General features: G+C 41.8%; 1 protein-coding gene across 3 annotated transcripts in view; it reads right to left on the bottom strand.

Annotated features, from left to right (window-relative positions):
- PLEKHM3 (pleckstrin homology domain containing M3) overlaps positions 1 to 19,397 on the bottom strand; it is a 91,489-nt gene that overhangs the window by 15,150 nt on the left and 56,942 nt on the right. For 2 of the 3 annotated variants that reach the window (XM_075431161.1, XM_075431162.1), the window contains exon 7: positions 4,942 to 5,099. In XM_075431161.1, coding sequence (XP_075287276.1) covers positions 4,942 to 5,099 — 158 coding nt within the window. Of the gene's footprint in view, positions 1 to 4,071; positions 4,227 to 4,941; positions 5,100 to 19,397 lie in introns of those variants that run through there. The other variant, XM_075431163.1, reaches the window with a different exon arrangement.

Genomic DNA, 19,397 nt, shown 5'->3' on the forward strand with positions numbered 1-19,397 from the left:
AGTTCCAAAATACAATGCTTGATGAAAAAACAAGTATATTTTATCTCTTTCTTTTTATGTATTCCAGATAACACTACTGGACTACCCTGCACAGACAAAATTCAGAAGATCTGGACCAGAATATTTTGACCAGTTTTGACAGGTTCAGGTGAAATGAAATTATCACGAGAACTTAGCGTCTAATTAGGTGCCTAAATTTCTTTAAAGAAAGTGTTAAGCAGATCACTTCAGGGTACTCTGAACCAACCATCAACATCTGATAAGCTAAGCTCTTTCAAAAATTAGGTACCAAACTACTCTAGCAGAGCTCGGGGGAACTGGGCTTGGGGAAAGGCTGTCTAGCATAGAACAAACTAATCAAAGCAAGAGGGAAAATGATGTACTTTGAGCGATGCCTTTGACCTGTGCCAAGGTATTTCCTGGAAATGCTCTATACCACATATTTCAGTCTCTCCACCCAATATCTATCTTCAACATTCTCCGAAATGCTCAAAGCTGTTTTTGTCCAATGACACAGCATCCATAGCACAGCAAGCTGTAATCTTGCAAAGACTTTGGCATGCACATAAAGCTAAGTACATCCTCAGAGCCTTTAGTAAGCGTTCTTGCTATTTGTAAAGTTAAGTACATGCATAGGTCTTATCAGGATGGTGGCCAAAGATTATAGAGGTATCCAAGCTGGTTGATATAGTCAAGCCTGTTCTGTGGCATGTCTATTTTAAACTTGGGTCTTCTGGTTCGTATCTTAAAAGGTCGACATGTCTTAACTGATCTGCAGAACAAATCAACTTTGCAAAGCGAAAACAGTTTAGCCTTGATATATGATGCGAACACAAAAGAGCAACCCTACATAGTTCACATACATCTATAGTCACCACATAAAAGGCAAGGAATTGATGAACTAGCTCTTAACTAAGCAAGCAGCTTTACCAGCAAAACACAACAAATTGGCTGTGAAAGTAGTCACTAGGATGCTGACACACAGGCAAGACCAAAACTTTATTAACTGAGTAGCATATAATAATCTTAATCATAACTACTTTATTATCTAACAGGACAGAAAGCCCTTTTCAATGAATAATTCTATTCTCATTCCAATGGTATTTTTCTCAGTATTCCTTAAGATTTAAAACTTGTTAAAATTTGTTCTAGGTTATAAAACAAATATGGCCACATATTATAGACAAGAGTACCACTACATAGGCATTTTCTTTTCACTTCTGCTTTTTTTTTGTTTGAATTTCAGGAGAAAAAACAAAAACTTTTCACCACACTATTGAAGAAAAAGCAACATCACAACAACTTGAGTGGCAGTGCCCGGCTGCTAACAAATGGGCAAGGATAGCTCTAACAAGCCAATTTATAACCAGGGATATTTAAACTCATTTCACAAAACTTGTAAATGCAAAATTAGTGATATAATAGGATAACTTTATACGTTTATTTGCTAAATTTAAACCTGGGGCAAATTTAGTCCAAGCAATAAAACAGAAGGTAGATGCTCACATTGTTTAAGTTGCTGGGGCTCCAGCAGAGGTGTGAGAGTTTACATTAGCTGGCAATTTGCTTCATGAAAGGTGCAATTAACTCAAGAAGTTTTGAATATAGTTCTCATGATTTAAAGGCATTCAAAAAAGATGCTGAAATTGTGAAATATAGAAAGAACCCTGATGAACTGTTATATAAATACGGGTAAGACTGAAAAGAGGAAAATAGGGGACAGACGAATCACACTGACTGGAAGAGGCATTCAAAAAGATGGGACAATTTTTAAGAAATTGTTTAACTACTGAATCACAGCTTTCATTAAGCTGTGTGCAGAACGGCCACCTCCCAAGAAAAGCCACAGAAAGGAAATATCATTAGAAAGCTTATGACTTTGTGAGCCCACCCTTACATTCAAGACAGCAAACTGTTGAGCTGTATTGTTGAGCAGGATGTAAAGAGCCTGCCAAGCACAGCTCACAGACCCGCTAATTAAGTGAACTGATTGTGTTTGTTTTGGAACCATTTGCCAACAACGGAATGTGTCATGCTGATTAGTGAGAGAAGGGTATGCAATATATGTGTATTCAAACCCTGAGGAGTGTATAACCCAGGTATTCACTCTGTTTGCTCAAGGACTGACAAAAACTACTCTCAAGCAAATAACCTGACCAAAGGGAAACTCCAGCCCTCAAGAGGTGCCCTCCTTTTCTCTCAGCTGTATCTATCTAAAGGCGGCCCATCCTTCACAAATTCCTACTGAAGACCACTCCAGAAACTGCTGAGAATATCTTGGAGAGAAAATATCTCTCCACCCCAAAGCTGACCTAAGAGACCGTGAAGATGGAAGGTAACCTTGGAATTGTAATGGTCTCTGACAGCTGTCACTCTTCTTTCCAAAGAGCGAGAAAGGTCAGAGAGGTAGCCAGCTCAACACAGACACACAAACCCACCTCACAGACAAACAGAGTTCACTTTTCAGACATTCAATAGAGAGGTGAAATTTGCAAAAGTTGTCATGCACCCACTTTCAAATATTTCTAACCCAACAGCTCAGTTTGCTGGTAGAATTAGTAGCATGCTCAAAAGTGAATGAGCAACATTCAAAAGTAAGCAGCAAAAACACGGTCTTCAGAGCTCAGCTGTTCTTCCCTCCTTAACTCAGCAGCTACAGGCAGTGTACTTGGCAGCCTAGGACTGAGTACAAAGTGTGAATACTATGCTGTAGCCAGCAATTCCAGAAAACCAGGATGGAGAAAAGGAATTGTAGTAAATTCTCACTGCACATTGTGGACTCAGAATAGTATAACTAAATCACAAATCTGAGCTGTTTACTCAGAGCTCTGTATAACACTTAACTAACAAGGAAAGCTGAACAAGTCATCAGAAAATTCAGGTATAACTGCATGCCTTCATACCAACCTTTTGTGAATTACCATGCCATCTGCCACAGGTTACTCCACATATCTACCTGTTTCTAACTAGCCTCCCAACCTTACACCAGTCATTGTAGCGGTCAGCACTCCTACCTCAGAAATCTCTCTCATCTGTAAGAGACGGAAACAAACATAAAACCCCTCTACCTGGCTTTTTCCCCTCACTGCTTTGCAGCTGATGCAACTGCACAGTAAAATACACAAGCTCCTCTCCTGGCATGGCTTGTCTCCAGCCTGAAGATGGAAAAGAGCAAAAATTTGGAACTGAAATAATCTGGTTAGTTTCACAGAGGTGCATGTGCACACATGAGCAGTAATGAGATGAGAAAACTAACCAGGAAGGGAAATGGAAAATGCTGGGGATAAAAGCAAGGTTTAGTGATAAGGAGTATAAAAGGACTAAGCAGAATGACCTCTGACAAAATAAGAAAGAGAAATATTGGAGAATCTTTCATGATGATTGTGTTATATTTAAAATCACTAACAAAGACCACTGTCTTTGGCATGACATCAAACATGACTTCACATCTGTGAAACATGAACAAAAGTCCTTTCTGGCTTCTAACTCACATATAAACAGGAGCTAGAGCAGCTTCTTTCGGCTTTCACTGACCTGCTGACAAATACTATTTGATTTCAGAAGGTATTAAATTCTGTAATTGCAAGGTATGTCTGATCTCAGCTGAAGGGCGGGGGAACAATATACACCCAACAATGTTTTTGTGACCAAAAATCCCCCAGACAAATCAAATGCACAGACACTTGAAGTAAACTTGTCTTCCCAAATGCTCTTACACATTCTCATCAATCTTTCAGGAATATCTTCAATTGCCTTTTACACAGTCTCAGTAGACATCTTATGTTTTATGTCATCTTAGTCTTTCTCTTTTTAGCTTGGCCTATCTCACCATGCACCCTAGATACATTCTTTCTTGAAAACCATTTAGAGAGCTCAGCTGCATACCTTGTTTAGCTTATGCCCACTGCTCTGTCAATGCATTTTTTAGAATGAGAGTCTGAAAAAAAGAATGTGCAAACAGTCTCTGAAACTCAGGTCAGGCTGAAAATCCCCAAAGAGTAGTCCTTGGTTACCTGTAATTTAACATCTTCGTGCATGCAGGGGAATCAGATTCTTAACGAAGGCCTTTTAATAGGCTGGTCCTGATTGTTTCCAAAGCTGCCTCTTCAATTTTTTTTCCCCTTTAGTGGAACACTTTGGAGAACAAATTAAATTGACTGTATTTGAAATAGCCAGGAAAGTGCTTATCTATGGAGGAATGCTGGGCTGTCAGATATACTGTCTTTCTGTTGAGTTAAAAAAAAAAAAATTTCCTTTATTCAAAATCTAATACATATTTGAAAAAGAATAGTAACACTGCAGCACTGCCAAGTTTACTGTGGTTTTCTGCATTTTGCTTCTAGGTTTTGCATGCAACTCCAGTTCCTGATCTGGCATCCAGTACTCCATATAATGTGAAATAAAGGTTCTTTTGTTTAGCTTAGGACTGGCATGTGCTTATATTTATTTTGTAGCCACATGACAACAGCAATGTCATTTAAAAAAAAAATCTCGCATGCACAGAGGAGTATGCACACAGAAAGCAGAGAATTAGCCGTAACATCTCATGGGGAAAACACTTCACAATAAATCGATATTTTTTTATAATGGACAATCCCAGTACAGGCCCAGTGACACCAGATACCAGAAAAATGTCTGTGATTACTTCAGAGAATACATTTGGCTTTTCAGGACACTTTGCAAACTCAGATAAATCACACTGTGTGATGCTACTGGGGATCCTTTTTGAACAGCTGTTCTAAGACTTAAAAGGCTTTGGGAAGTAGCTCTTCCCATCTATTTCCAAGTCTGCTCGTGGTGGCCTCCCTGGACCAGTAATCTAGTGTAGCTGCCCAGAAATGTGCATTATGGGATCCAGTCCCTAGTTAATAAGAGGTCATGAGGCTGAGAATCCGCAAGGATATGATACGCAAGTCAAATGTATGACTGACATCACAGTACCTGCTTGTAGAAATGTCTTCAAAGGGGTAAAGGATTTCTCCATTGTTGCAAATCTCACAGATGAAACCCTTTTGACTACAGAGGCTGCAGCTGTACACATGAGAGGTTGCAAATTTGATCACCTTCCCCAAGAAAGGAGCCAGCTTCCCTTCAATAACCTGAAATGAGAAGACATTGAATGAACCCCCCAAACATGACTAGAACTCCCTGAACGACTGAGACAATATTTATTACCACTGAAATGTAGCTAAGTGCTGCTGGTGAAAACAACAGGAAAGTTACTTCCCAACAATTACAGCACCATGAAATCACAAGTGACAATAGTAGCCAATGAACTGGCAATGATCCAAACATAAAAACAAGGTTACTATCTCTCTGTGAGTCTCTGTATGGCAGTAACATAGAAGATCAGTAGTCATTTTAAGCACAACAATTAATTCATATATTAAGGCACACAAAAGTATATAGGAAAAGAGCTTAATGCCTCCATATTATCATCTGGCAGCTATAGATGCTGCCTTATTTATGATTTTCATTTCTTGTTATCTTTTATGCACAAATCGCAGTTTTGTCTTTGTTCTTTTTCCTCCAAAGGACAAGTTTTTTGCATATTTTCTGTGAATGGAACCCTGGCTTTCCTCCTTTAGTAAGGTTGTGTTTCCTGTTGAAAACCATCAAAATCCAATATTCCCCTCACTGCCAAAGTGAATACATTCTCAAATAAACTCTTGAATGGGAACTGTGTTTTCTTCCTTCAGCATCCAGCTCTCAAATCAAGAAGTCCTTCACTGCCAGACAATCCTGTTAGACCATTAGAAGTGATTAGCACTCCCTGTGTTGGTGTGAAAAAACGGCCATGCAGTATAGATTAAACTGCTAGCCACAACACTCATCTAAATTTGTGACTCGGTGACAATGCCTCAATAAGGGGTGCTATTCAGGCAAAATACTTTCCATTCAGATCAAACTTCCAGAGACTTTAAGGAATTCTGCTGGTGTAGGGAATAATGAAGACGGAATAAGGCCCTAAGTGTATATTCTTCTCTCTCGGGCTTCCTGTGGTCTGAATGGCAGCCTGCCAGATTAGTGATAGAACTGTGTCACGGGATTTGATAGTGACCTCCAATAAAAAAGGAAAAAGAATGCAATAATTGCTGACTGAAGGCTTATACAGGGCTCTGCCTGGAACCTAGGAATGGGTAGATCTACACTTAAATACATGCCAGATTCAGTTCAGGCACTCCTTCCCTCAGTATGGTAACACACCATTTGTAATTTGGGTTTAGTGTAAACGAATTTAGAGAAAGCAAAGGTCAAGGCAGAGAACAACAACAGAGATTTTGGAAGCATTCCTCTCCTACGTGAAGTAAAAAGGAAATAAATTTGCGATCCAGGGCAACTTCCTACCTGCTAGCTGGGATAGCCACTATTAAAGTATACACGTGGAAAAGAGGTGCATAGGTAGCACTGATGTTGGTGGCATTGAATGGCACAGGCTGAAATGTGCCTCCTCTTTGCTTTCAGCCCTAGCCTGCTAACAACATCTGCAACAACAGGAAGCGGCAATGTTATTGCTAGTACTGCAGATAGGACATCTGCTCGTGTTCGAGGAACAATGACGTTCTCATTGCATCCTGGTATAGGACGATTCTCTTCAACCAGAATATAAACAATGCGAAGAAGCTGCTGCATGAAACACAAAAATGAAGCCATAGTTCAAGGTAGTGACATTACCACCTTTCTAACAGATGGTCCTAAGTTAGGTTAGCTGCCCTAGGCTGGGTTTTGTCTTTCATTTTAAAGGAAGAAATTTTTTGCTTGCAGACTCCAGAGTTGGAGGGTCTGAAAGCCAAACAGCTTGGGAGTAGGGGAAAGACACGAAAGCTGACAGTATACAACAGCCAGTGGGAAAGAATACAGTGAAGACACCCAGCTAGTGATATGGCTACAATCACCCTCCAAAAAGCCATTTAGCACTAATAGATGAAATATGCATACAAATACAATAAATAAACCACAATACAAACATCTTTTCCAAAGCATTTTCATGCTACAGCAACCACCTCTGATGGGCCACAAGAGCTCAATTTAAAATGCAAGGCTGAAGACAGAGCTGCAAACAAACTCTTTAAGTTTGTACTAATGTTACTGTCAGCAAAGACTTGAAAGTTAAATGTCATATTTTTTATAATATAATACACAAAACTAACATAATCTGTTACCTTCCTAAGCACCAGGGCTGAATTTAAGTCTGTACAAGGCACAAAAGGTTTCCTACGCTGAAGAGTTTGCAACCTAAGCAAGGTGGATTGAGTGGGCAGCTGCCCCTGACGAGCTGGTGTTATTTGTCCCTGTTTATTTATTTATTTATTTGTATGGCTCATCGTAGCACTGTAGTGGGTTGGCTTGTAACTCTGGCCACTGCAGACGTAGAATGAAGATGATATCTTCAAAGAGCCATGCATGCCAATTTTGCAATGTGCATTACAGGCCATTTTACTATATTATAGGAGGAAGACAAAATGCTACATCAAACTGATGTTATCACTGTTTTTAGCATCTGTAAATTTTGTGTCATTTTGTTTCATCAGAGACCTCAAGGCTGTGCACAGATATGACTTTTCCTTGCAGCCTTTTCTCACTTGTGTTTGTAGGTAACAAGAATAAAAACCTCATCTCCATTTACCCTGGCAAGCAAAAGAAAGATTTCTACTTGCTGTCCCCAAGAGGAGTTTCATGGTAACACTTCCCCAGTGAGTGTTTTATGGCTTGGGAAAAGGAGTGTAGGACATGTAATCAAAGGTATCAAAACTTCTCCTAAGCACTCTCTTGTGACAGCCAGAGGCCCAGAGTCAGTTGGTTTAGACATCCCAGAACCGTGATGGCAGAGTCCCAGGATGTTCTCCCAGTAGATGTTGGAACCTGATCTTGAGTTTCAAAGAAACACAAGTGATTAAAGAACAGAATTGTGTTAAACAAATGTAATGCATTATCCCAATATCAGCGAAATCATGGCAGAGGGGGCAAGGAAGAAAAAAAATACCTCAGGAGGCCGTCTTGGCAGAGCCAGCAACACCTCTGCCATTCTTTACAGCTGTATCTGTTACTAAAGCCTTTCAGTGACGGAGACTCCACAGCCCCCACGCAGTCCATCCCAGCACACGTCTGTTCTCACTGCTGGAGTCGCTCCTAAGTTTTGACCCGAACCTTTCCTAAGGACATTCCAGTTTACAAAATAAGCTTACAAAGTAAGTTTACAAAATAGAGAAACTGTGAAATCAGGCACTACAAGCTGCAGAACAGTCCATCACATTTTATAAGAAATGTGGTAATTTAGCACAAGAGTATGCCAAAGGAACAGAAACCAAAAATTTCACCACTGACTTTTCCTTGTAACATAATACAGCCTCAACACGCACCTGCAAAGGCTTAAAAATACATTCTTGCCTCTAAAAGAAAAAAAACAGAACATCAAGCTTAAAACACATTAAAATTTTGCTGAGTGCAGATTCTCTTTTACCTACAGCACACTTCAAGAGCAACGTCTGTTTTCTAATCCAAATTCTCTGTAGTGCAAGCAATTGTTTCATTGTCCAAAACTAAGGGTGAAAGGTGATCACAGAATCACAGAATAGTAGGGGTTGGAAGGGACCTCTGTGGGTCATCTAGTCCAACCCTCTGGTCGTCAGCTGATGGAAGGTGCAATGCAGCTTTCTCTTCCTAAACTGGTCAAGGAATCCATCCCAAAAGGATTCTGGACATGGGGCCATGCTCTTACAGTTAGCTTACCACTGCTGCACCTAGAATATACTGGAGTACGTTGCTTGGTGACAACAGGAGGAAAACCCTTGTGTTGAGAGGCCCAAAACAAGTTGTCTCTCTGGATAGCCCCAGTGTTCTGACCAGAACCACTGTCCACCTCTGTGGATCCGGAAAAACATTACTCTAAGCTACCACAGGACACAAAGCTGCGGTTTTGCATACCGCAGCTCCTAACTGTGTGTCTCGCATTAGGAATTGTATAAAAACCACACACCCACATGTAAACACATAAAAGACAGGCCCTGCCCTCAAAGCACTTACAATTGAAACCAACTAAACGAACACTCCTTTTTATACCAACTGCCACGTATCTCCGACCCTAAATGGGACCAACTGTGTTTTAAGGGAGCCTCCTGGACAGCCTCACTGCCCACACTGCACACTGCAGAAAGCATCCCTCCGGCCAGAGCACAGCTGCAGATGCTGGGGAGAGGAGAAGAGAAGCCAGGAGAGCCAGCAGGAGCAGCAACCCACCCCGCTGCCCAGCCTCCTGCACCCGGCTCGGGAAAGCTGAAGTCCTGCAGAAAGTTGTGGTGGTACTGGAAAGCAAAAGGGGAAGGCAGAGACTTGTCTGCAGCACTGGAAGAAACCAAAGGGGTACACCGTACCTGAACACATGCCAAAGGGGTGTTGGGACAATTATTTTAGATGATTTCTAGAACAGCAGCTTTTCATACAAGTCAAAGTTATGAATAAAGGTAAATCATACTTTCTCCTCTGTGTATCTTTGTGCTACCGTTCAGCTAGGTAGCGGTATAAATCCAAAGAAACAATCACGCTCTCTATGAGTGAGGTGGGGAGGAAATACAGAGACTGCCGAAGGCTAGCAGACAAGCCAATGTTGGCAATGGCTGTGAGAGCCTTGGGCAGCAGGAAGACAACGCACATGCACTGGGTTATGTTTTTCCTGATTCAGCAGGAAGACAGAGCAGATGAAAGGCAGCAGGGGCTACGGTACAAGTTGAAATCCCTTTGGATACATCAGATTAATATGATCACGAGGGCAATGTGTCAAAGTTTCTCTACTTATCAGGAGGGCTGCTGGCCCCCAGAGGTTTCCTAATCCTTCTATCCAAAGACTAGAAGTTACTTATAGTTCCCTCACTCTATCAAGGTGATGTTTTCAGAAACAAGTGGGCAGCCAGCTGTCTCCAGAGAGTAAGAACTGGAAAGGCCATAGACCACAGCATCCTCCACAGGCAAAGAAATCCCCCTCAGTATGCAGCTATGCGCACAATAGGGCTGTTGCCCACAGACAACTTCCAGGAGCAGCACATGTTCCCAGGGGACTCTCACTGGTATCCCTGTGCCCCACCTTCACAACACACTTCTGAGCCTACAATGCTGCCCTGCACTGGAGGAGAGGCAGTCCCCTCACCTCTGACAAATGCTGAACTACAGCTCTGTCCTGACCCCAACCCTCATCGGAGCTCTCTGGGCCGAGCACAACGCTTGTAGAAGCACACCTTTGAATGCCCTCACTCCCTAGCCCTAGCCTGGCCCCTAAACCTCCTCCTCCCAGGCAGCACATTACAGGGGATCCAAAACTCCTGCCTATTACACACAGCAGAGAGAAGTCAAGTCACTTTGTCTTCCCTTTTCAGTCAACAAAGACTCCTTGTATGAAACATACTTACTAGCATGAAGGAGAATTGCACAAACTAGTCCCATGGGACAGCAATGTAGCGAGTACAGTGTTGCAATATATATGTTTTCATATTAAAACCAAACTAGAAAAGTGGTCAAGGTAACAGCAGCAGAACTTCTCATCTCTGTTGAGAGTTCTAATCCAGTGAGATGGTAACCTAAACTCACAGCCTGTAACAACTTTCTGTTTGGAAAACAGAACAAGACAAAAAAATGCACCAAAAAATCCTAATACAGTTTAGTATTAGTTAGAATTTGTTCCAGTCCTTGACAGTTGCTCAAGTTAGAAAAGACATAACAGCAGCCTCTGACTGGGTGTCACTGAAAAGCAATCAAATCTTGGTTAGACAAGGTGAGCACGGAAGTCCCCTCCAAACTCAGACTCTGTCATTCCCAAAGAGGTAGTATTACAAGGGCTTTAGGGGGAACTAGAGGGGACCTGTGCAGATGGAGAAGGAAAAATGAGCCAGCTGTAATCCACTATTTCTTCAAGTAATGCCTACATAGCCTTACACCCATCTACTAGACCAGGTCCACAGAAATAACCAACCTTTGCATCATGGCCACATAAATCAACACTGAAATCTATCAGACGTGATGAACTTTCTGTACAGGAGAGAAAGAAACGTACAGTTTTCAGACATTTCTCAGGGCAGAGAGTGTTTGTTTTGAGGGCAGGGCTCCCGTCAACAATGCTAGCTAAGAAGTAAAAGGTACAGAGTAAGACCTCCATCCCTGCAGGAGTCTATGTTGTGAATTTGAGTGACGGTCACCAAATCTCCCACCCTCTCTGGGCGTTTTTACCAACTTCTAAAAGTGCAGTGGATGTTTACACCACATGGCGATCATAAATACCTTTGATCACATACATGAGGATTGTCAAGACAGACAGCTGTCAGATACACTGTTCTGCCCAATGTGAGGAACTGCCAAGGTTAAGAAGTCCAAATTCTGAAAAGTGTCATGGTATGCTAAACCACATCAAGGGTTTCTGGATTAAAAAAACTGTTAGATTTAATTTGTTTGTCTGAGTAATTTCCATCATATGATAATGAAAGAAAAATCAGAAGCAGGTAAAAAGAATGATTTTTTTTTTCTTACGTGAAGATCCAAGATAATGGAGAATCAACAGATGAAGGATATTTTAACAGAAGCTATCCAGAATCTAAAAGAAGGAAAAGAAATCTACCTACAACTGTATATTCTGCCAGTCTGACATAAGGGACAGCCAACAACCACAGGCATCGTGTAACAGCGTGTCTAGGAACACAGTCACTTCACTGTGGCAAAGTGATCAGGGAATAAACACCGAGAAGGGAGGCAGAAGCGTGTCCAACTTTCCTGAGCTCTCAGATCTGGACCTGTAATTTCTTCATGTACCAGAAGCACAGGAGGAAACCCTGGTTATTATCCTCCTAGAGGAGTATCTGTTGCTACTGCTCTGCTTAAGAGTCTCCCCCACCAGGGTTTAGTATTCCAGGTAAAGTGGTGAAAATACTGTAAAACTCAGGTACCATATCACTGCCACTGCCAGACAAGCTAAATGTGCCAAATGGCTTTCTGACCCCACCCTTGTAAATCAGCTTGTTAATCATTATCGTCATAGAGGTGATAGAGTTGTTTTATAAGCCAACACTGAAGCAGTAACATTAACTACTTACGTAGGGGCTGGTGTATTTCCCTGCAGATAACGTTTATTAGAAGGCACCCTCTTTAAAGACACAGGCTTGCCTTGTAACCATTTTCTGGAGCACTAAGCAACCCGTTCCACTTCTTCCTGCAATCTGATTTACATGTCAGACACAAGTGATGCCTGGAGGGGATGGGTTAAGTGATATGAAATCCCTAAAACACCTTGAACTACAGGTTCAAATCTCAACAGGATTGTCTCGGCCTCTCCTCCTGACAGAACAAAATTTGCAATTATTTCTCAAGGCCAGACACATGCTTGGCTCTATCTGAGCGACAGACACAGACAGAATTTGCCAGGAGGCACTGACGCAATGCAGAAGAGACATGAAAAGGCCAAGAGGCACTGAGAAAACAGAAGGAGTGGTAGACATGAAGCTCATTCCCCATCCCCAATTATATACACTGAAGGGATATAAAGTCCTTTAATTATTGGGATTAGTGTCACAAGCATGGCTGGCAGATGGAAGCCATCTGAAGGAGCAGTCAACACTCCTGCACAGCTTTCCACCATCCTCCAAAGTCAAGGTTTCTCCCTCTTCCTGATTGTTTTCTTTCTACCTCTCCAGAAGCAGCTAGTCTGAATCAAGTATTTTGCTAACAACCTCAGAGGTAAACTCCAGCTTTGCCTAGACTTCAGACTACCACAGAGAATGTTCTTCCTGGACTGAATGAAAAGGAAAATAAAATCTCTTTCTGACTAGATTGGTTTAGCTCCTCACTATGCTTCTTACCCTCCAAATTCCACCAGTGGGAGCTTTGTGGGGGAGGACAAAACACCCAGGAATCTTTCTTCACCTCCAGGACAGACAAGAAATATGCTTTTGAAAGAACTAGGAATGATATAAGAAAATAGGGCTAGAAAAAACACCTCTAGAAACCTCCAGTTTATTCCTCACCCTGCGGCACAACCAACTGACAGATGACTGACCTGCTTAAAAACTTCTCATCACAGAGATTCCACAACACTCCAGCATTCAAAACAGCTGGAAAGTTTTTCCTAATGCCTGCCTCCAATCTCTTTTGCTGCAGTCAACTGTCTTTGTTTCACAGTCTACCTCCTATCCTTGCATTGTGTAATCTGTTTCAGAAATCATTTTCTGACGCATTCCCGTCTCTGTCACAGGTGATCTCTGTCACAAGCCAGGAAGAGCAAAAGCAGATTTGGGATGCAGGAAAGCTACAACGGTTGCCTTCACCTATTTGCTAACTGGAGAACAAGCAGGTATTTTCCGCATTAAGATGGAGATTGGGCATTAAAGCGCAAAGGGTAAATGGAATCTCCGCCTCGCAGAAGGTTTCAGCAGGGTCAGGATTTCTGCAACGAAAACGTGGACTTAGAGACAAGCATGCTACAATATGCTTAGCTAAGGATAATGCAAGCTGCAGAGAAAAGAAAGGGAAAACATACTGCCTGGCTGGGAAGTTCCTAGTCATTTATATCCAGGGAACACACAATGCTTGTGGGCTGCTAACTTCCTTGAGGATTTTTTCCCTTCCTTTCACCAATTCTTAACACCGCAAATTCTTGTTATGATTTCAATGCTCAATTAATCTTTAGTTCAGAGGAAAGGGAAATGGAAGGAGGAAGGATGATCATGAGGTAAAAGCCCCAGGGATGCAGAAATCAGATCTGAGCTCCACACCATCTTTTTTGCAATATACTGGTCTGGTCAGCTTTCCTTGCTCCATTTTGACTCCCAGTCATCTCTTCCAGATTGCTGTCCTTGTTTATTTAAATTGCAAGTGACTTCAGGGAAGAATGATTTCTTAGTATCTGTATGCACGCACACTAGAACAGTCACTATGCATTGCTGTAACACAAATTAAAAAGAACACAGCAGGTACTTCAGGAGAGCCCCATCTTTTGTTGCTACAGCCATGCTATGGGCCACAATCCCGGCAGCCAACAGAAAGGGGGATACCACCCCATCCTCTCTCTCCTCCTCCCTTCACAGTGTTTGCAGGTCCCCGGCTGTCCCAAAGGCCTGTTCAGCCTGTGGTACGGGTGGCAGCAGGGTGGACAGGAGTGGGTGAGGCCCGGGACTCCATTCAGCCACTGCTGACACGAGCACAAGCTGGTGGCCCTGACACACATGACACCATTTTGCCATCACTGGCCTTGACACAGACAAAGCAACAGTGTGCAGCCGTACATTGTGCTGTGCTAACTCATCACCCACACAGGGCAGAGAACATCCCAAATGGAAACCTGGCAATAAACACCGTGAAGAACAAAAACACCCAGAAAACCAACCACCAAATAAATCAAACTAAAGCAGAAATGAGTGAGAATCTGAATAAACAGAAACCACAGCCTCCTTTGACTTCTCTGAACCAGGCAGTCCACACCGCTGGCAGAGCCCTTGGCTGTTCATAGTCCTTCCAAATCAGACCACTCAATATGTTGCACTTTAATTTGGTATTAAAGTGATATTCCACAAATTAGCCACTAACTATAATAGGCACTGGGAAGAAGAAGAACAACAAAACAAGGTCAAGAGCAAATGCTGCTAATCTGTGACAAGCACATACAGGCAGGGGGCACAGTGAAGACGGATTTTTATATTGGTTGGGGGAGAGGAGCAAACTGGTGATAGTCCAAGTGAATTTACAGCAGGAGGCAGAGAGGATGACAAGGTCCCTCCAACGCCTCCCCCACTCCTCTCATGGAAAGGAAGAAAAGTCTGAAATTTCAGCAGGTCTCTGGGTGCAAGCTGACACAAGTGAGAGAGATGGAATTGTCTCAGTATAAACAACATGCCTGGAAATCACTTGTGCCAGCTCCCCAGCCAGCCCTGCAACCAGACTGCAGCCCCACAGCTCCTGCCTTCACACTCACTGCATTTCAAGCATCTTTCCTCCTTTCTCCTTCCCCCAAGGTTTCCAGGCAGCTACATGTCAATTTTATCACACCCCAAGTTCTCCTACTCTTGTTGCAGGGATGAATTATAGGTTGTTTTAAGAAACAGGTATTCAAGCAAAGGTTAAAGGCTGTTTTAATCAAACAAGGTTGAAAGAGTACCAGGAATTTGGCTGGTAGAGAACAGAAAGCACTTTCCTTAGCTTAAAAACATACATGACTCCAAATACACACACAAGCAAATACGCATTGAGGCACAGAGTAACTATGTGCTTCCCCTCCCCTCTTTTTTTAAGATTAAGCAGGCAATTGCATGCAGAGATATTAACTGACTCTACATGATCACTGAGTAAGACGTTATTTCATGAGTGGTATCACAAAATTAGAAACTTTCCTGCCTTGCACGGGACTAGCTCAGGCTATTTTAAGGAGTCCTCTGAATATTTTAGAACAAGAAAGCAACATATCAATAAAAGGGCTAGGGTTACTCTGAAACAAAAACCAAACCAAAACCCCTGTGAGTAAAAAGTATATTTAAAAAAAAAATTCTAAAAACCCACTTTTCTTCTCTCATCCAAGCAGGTAGCCCTGAGACAGTATTTTGTTTCCTCGGGAAATTTAGTTTCTTGGGATGTTACTCCTTGAGATACATCCACCTGCCTCTCCTGAACAGACATTTTATGTGAAGTACAGCAATGAGGTTAGAGCCCAGTCTTTCACACTGTTAACCCTGATCTCCAGTACTGGGAGTACTTTAATTCTGCGCAGCAAAAAAAGAACAGAAGAAACCTGGTAACCACAAAGCAGTAGAAAAGGGGTAGCTTATATTGTTACTGCCTCTTTTAGGGGCTGAAAAAATTAAAATACCTCTGGAGATCTCAACTCAGAAGCTCTAGCAAGCCACTGGCATCACTGCTGGGTTGTTTTAAACAGAATTTTGTTCTAAAAAGCCACACTTACCCCAAGTGGACTAGATTACATATTCACATGGAAAAACACCACATGTATTTAATAAGCCCTGTTGAAAACTCTAGTTTCAAGCAGTGCAAAAACCAGTTCTGCTATTAAAAATATCTGTTAACAATCTTGCTATATCTCCACACTTTGCCTCCAAGACTTTAACACACCCAACTCTGATGAACTTGTCTTGCCAGCTGCCACTTGCCAAAACACTCCTGGCCAGCTCTTCACCTGCAAGCCTGGCCAGCTCTGCCATGCTCCCCGCCTGACCACGAGCCATTCTGAGGGACAGCAACTGATCACTGCCATTGCCACTAATTGCAAGCAGAGCTGTCAGCACTCTGGGGAATTATACACACACCTGGAATATCAGCTAACCTGAAGTTTCCTGTCCTGCTGAAAGGCAAGCAAACTCCAGGGAGTGACAGAAGTGAGTGATAAAGGAGCCATAGCCACAGGAAAGTATACAAGATGTTTAATTGCTGTTTTGCTGTCAGACCTTTTAATATTTATGGAAATGTATATTGTGTGTTTTCCCCATCCTAGGACTATTTTCTTATTCTTCTGCTAATACAGTTACCACAGTCATACAGCCACAGGCTGAAAAGGAAGGACATGCAGATGGCTATTAGCATTGTGTCGTTATGGTCCAAGATGCATGTTTACATAGCTCAAGTACAGCATTATCCAGGTTAAATTGCACGACATATTTAAAATAGGTCAGACAGACTACCCCTCCAAAGTGCTGGTTTCCCTCTTTTGAACTTACTTGTGCTTAGGATATCTACTTTAAACACACACATAGTAAAGTGGGATCCATTTTACCCTAGTCCCATTAAAAATGACTTGTCCCGTGTGTCAGAGAAAGCCTGCAGCAGAGCTGGGAAGAGAGTCCAGATCTCATGTGCCTTAGGATGAGAACTGGACTGCTGTACAAATTAACGATGTGTACGCCTCCCACCTCCCCACACAACCATCTGCTTCTGTCTACCTCCTACCAAACATTGAAGAGCAGGGGCTGTATCTGACATCAGTTAAAATCCACCACTGTTTTGAACCAGGTCTACTCTGAACTACTTCTTCCAACCTGTGGTCAGCTGAATACTGGCAGTAATGCACTGCACAACTTGCATCTCTGTCACACACGCCACGTCAGCCCATGCTTCGGAGGCTCGGGATGTAAATGAATGTCTTCACTACGATGCTGAACTGTGGCAGCTACGGCACAGATGTGCCAAGGGCATTTTGCTGCCCTTGTTGAGCACAGCAAACTCCCAGAGAGAACTGCGACAGACAAATCTTCAGCCATCTCAGCACAGCCAGGCCTGCCAAGAACCTAATTCTCCTTCTCATTTGCCACCTCCTGTCCCTCAAGCAAAAAAAGGGCTTGCCTAAACTTAAAAGGATCTGCTGGTACAGCTACATGGGTAAACGTCTTTGGTAAATAAAAGTTTAAACTGATACAGCTTATACTGAATCACTGAATGAAACAAATGACAGCAAAAGACTTTCTCATTGATATAACTGAGTTTGCACTAATGCTTTTCACAGCTATCTCTATATCCGTTAAAAGCGGGGGTGGGGTGGGGGTGCTCATCATGCACCTATCCCATTAAGACTTCTAAAACTAGAGCACGCCCAAAGTATGTCAGCCAAAACCCAGTTTTGTCAATCAACACAGCTACATACATACTACTGGCTTTCAACAGCACAGGCATGTGGGTTAGATGCCCCATCCCATCCTATTTACTCCTGAATAAAAAGAAACTGCTGGGCGAGGACACCACCACTGACGGGCCTGGAAGTCATCAGGCTGTATGTTATAAATCCAAGTTGAGCATTTCTCAGCAATTTTAGGAGGACTGAGTGATCAGAAAATAAGTTTTTCTTCTGAAAAAAACAGCAGGTAAAGAGCAAAAAAAAGTCCACGCCTCCTTGCAGTCTTTGCTATTGTTGGGACTCGTGAAACTACTTGTCTAAATCAACCTAAAGTTTCGCACATGCAAAAACGCTAAAAAGAGCATCTCCAATCTCATCCTCCATCTCCTTCTAGGAAAATACAGGGAGGACCCACATTTGCCATTGGAAAAGGAGGCGTGATGAAAGCACAGTATAGGTTCAAAGCCTGGAAAAGTGAACAAGACCTAACAACTTCTTTGCTCTTCTCAGGCTTTCTAATCCTGATCTAACAATATGCTAGGCCCAAATTAGGTGGAACCTGTGTTTCATTGAAGTTCATTTTTATTTCTCACATTTTGGTCAGGGAACCTTATATGCACAAAATCTTGAACAGAAACATCAAGATTTTCATATTGGGAATGCTTCTGTTTGACCAGCTGTTCACCTAGTCCAAGACCTTATCAGGTGCTAATCAGCACTATATACGTCAGAGGAAGATGAAATCATTGATCCGTCTGTCAATAGGGAAGACATCTTCCTAATCCCCTCAGTAAATAATATGTCTATTCTGAAACCTTATAATCTCTTTATCTTACGTACTGGAACTGTGGACATTCTCATTATGGATACTTAATCCTCTCAAAGACTATAAACTTTTGGCCTCACTAATATTACTGTGGCATTAAGTTCCTCATGCTCTGTGTTCTGCAAAGAAGCAGTTCCACTAAGGATTTTTATGAGTATCTCATATTCGCTGTATGACCTTTGCTATATTACTGTGAGAATAGGGCTCTCCTGTTTGTCCTTTCTCTCCACCGTAATTCACATTGTTTGTAGGTTCATCTACAGCTAGAAAGTCAGGAAAGTTGATCTGAAGTAAATGGATATTTTAATTAAATTTTAACAGATTAGTTTATCTACAATCTTACAATGGATAAATTATACTACATTAAATCCCTGTATGGACATACACATTCACAATGAAAATGGCCTTAATATAATTTAGCACACTTTACTTCCAAAGTAAATGGAAATAAACCAAATAAAAGCCACTTATATTTTGAATAACAGTATTTACACAGTGATTCAATGTAATTCAACTCATCATTTTAAATTCTCATATTTTGTCACTCCAATTTCTTTTTCTGAGTGTTTCTGTGTAAATAAGTCTCCAAATCACCATCTTTTTAAATCTCCTAGCTCGCTCATCATTTCCATCGTTGACATCCATTTTTACTGTTACATGGATCCTTTTTATTTTACCATATATTTTGGGGGTAGTACAACCAGGATGAAATAATTGCCATGATTAAGAGTGTTTCTACAGTAACCACCAGCACTGCAATAATCTTTGTACACTTGTATATCTTGCTATTTAACATAAAAACCAGGTAAGACTTAGGTTAACTCTCCGTGTGGATTAAACACCTGAATTTCGAACTTGTCACAACAGCCACTTCAAGTCTTCTACTTTAAAAGCTCCCGTTAATATGGAATCTAGTGTAAGTAGCAAGAATTACTTTTCCTAAGAAATGCAAGAGTCTTGCCTGAGTCAGCTTCTGTCAAATCAATGTTT

Source organism: Opisthocomus hoazin, chromosome 9 (genome assembly GCF_030867145.1).
Source record: "Opisthocomus hoazin isolate bOpiHoa1 chromosome 9, bOpiHoa1.hap1, whole genome shotgun sequence".
Lineage (NCBI taxonomy): Eukaryota > Metazoa > Chordata > Aves > Opisthocomiformes > Opisthocomidae > Opisthocomus > Opisthocomus hoazin.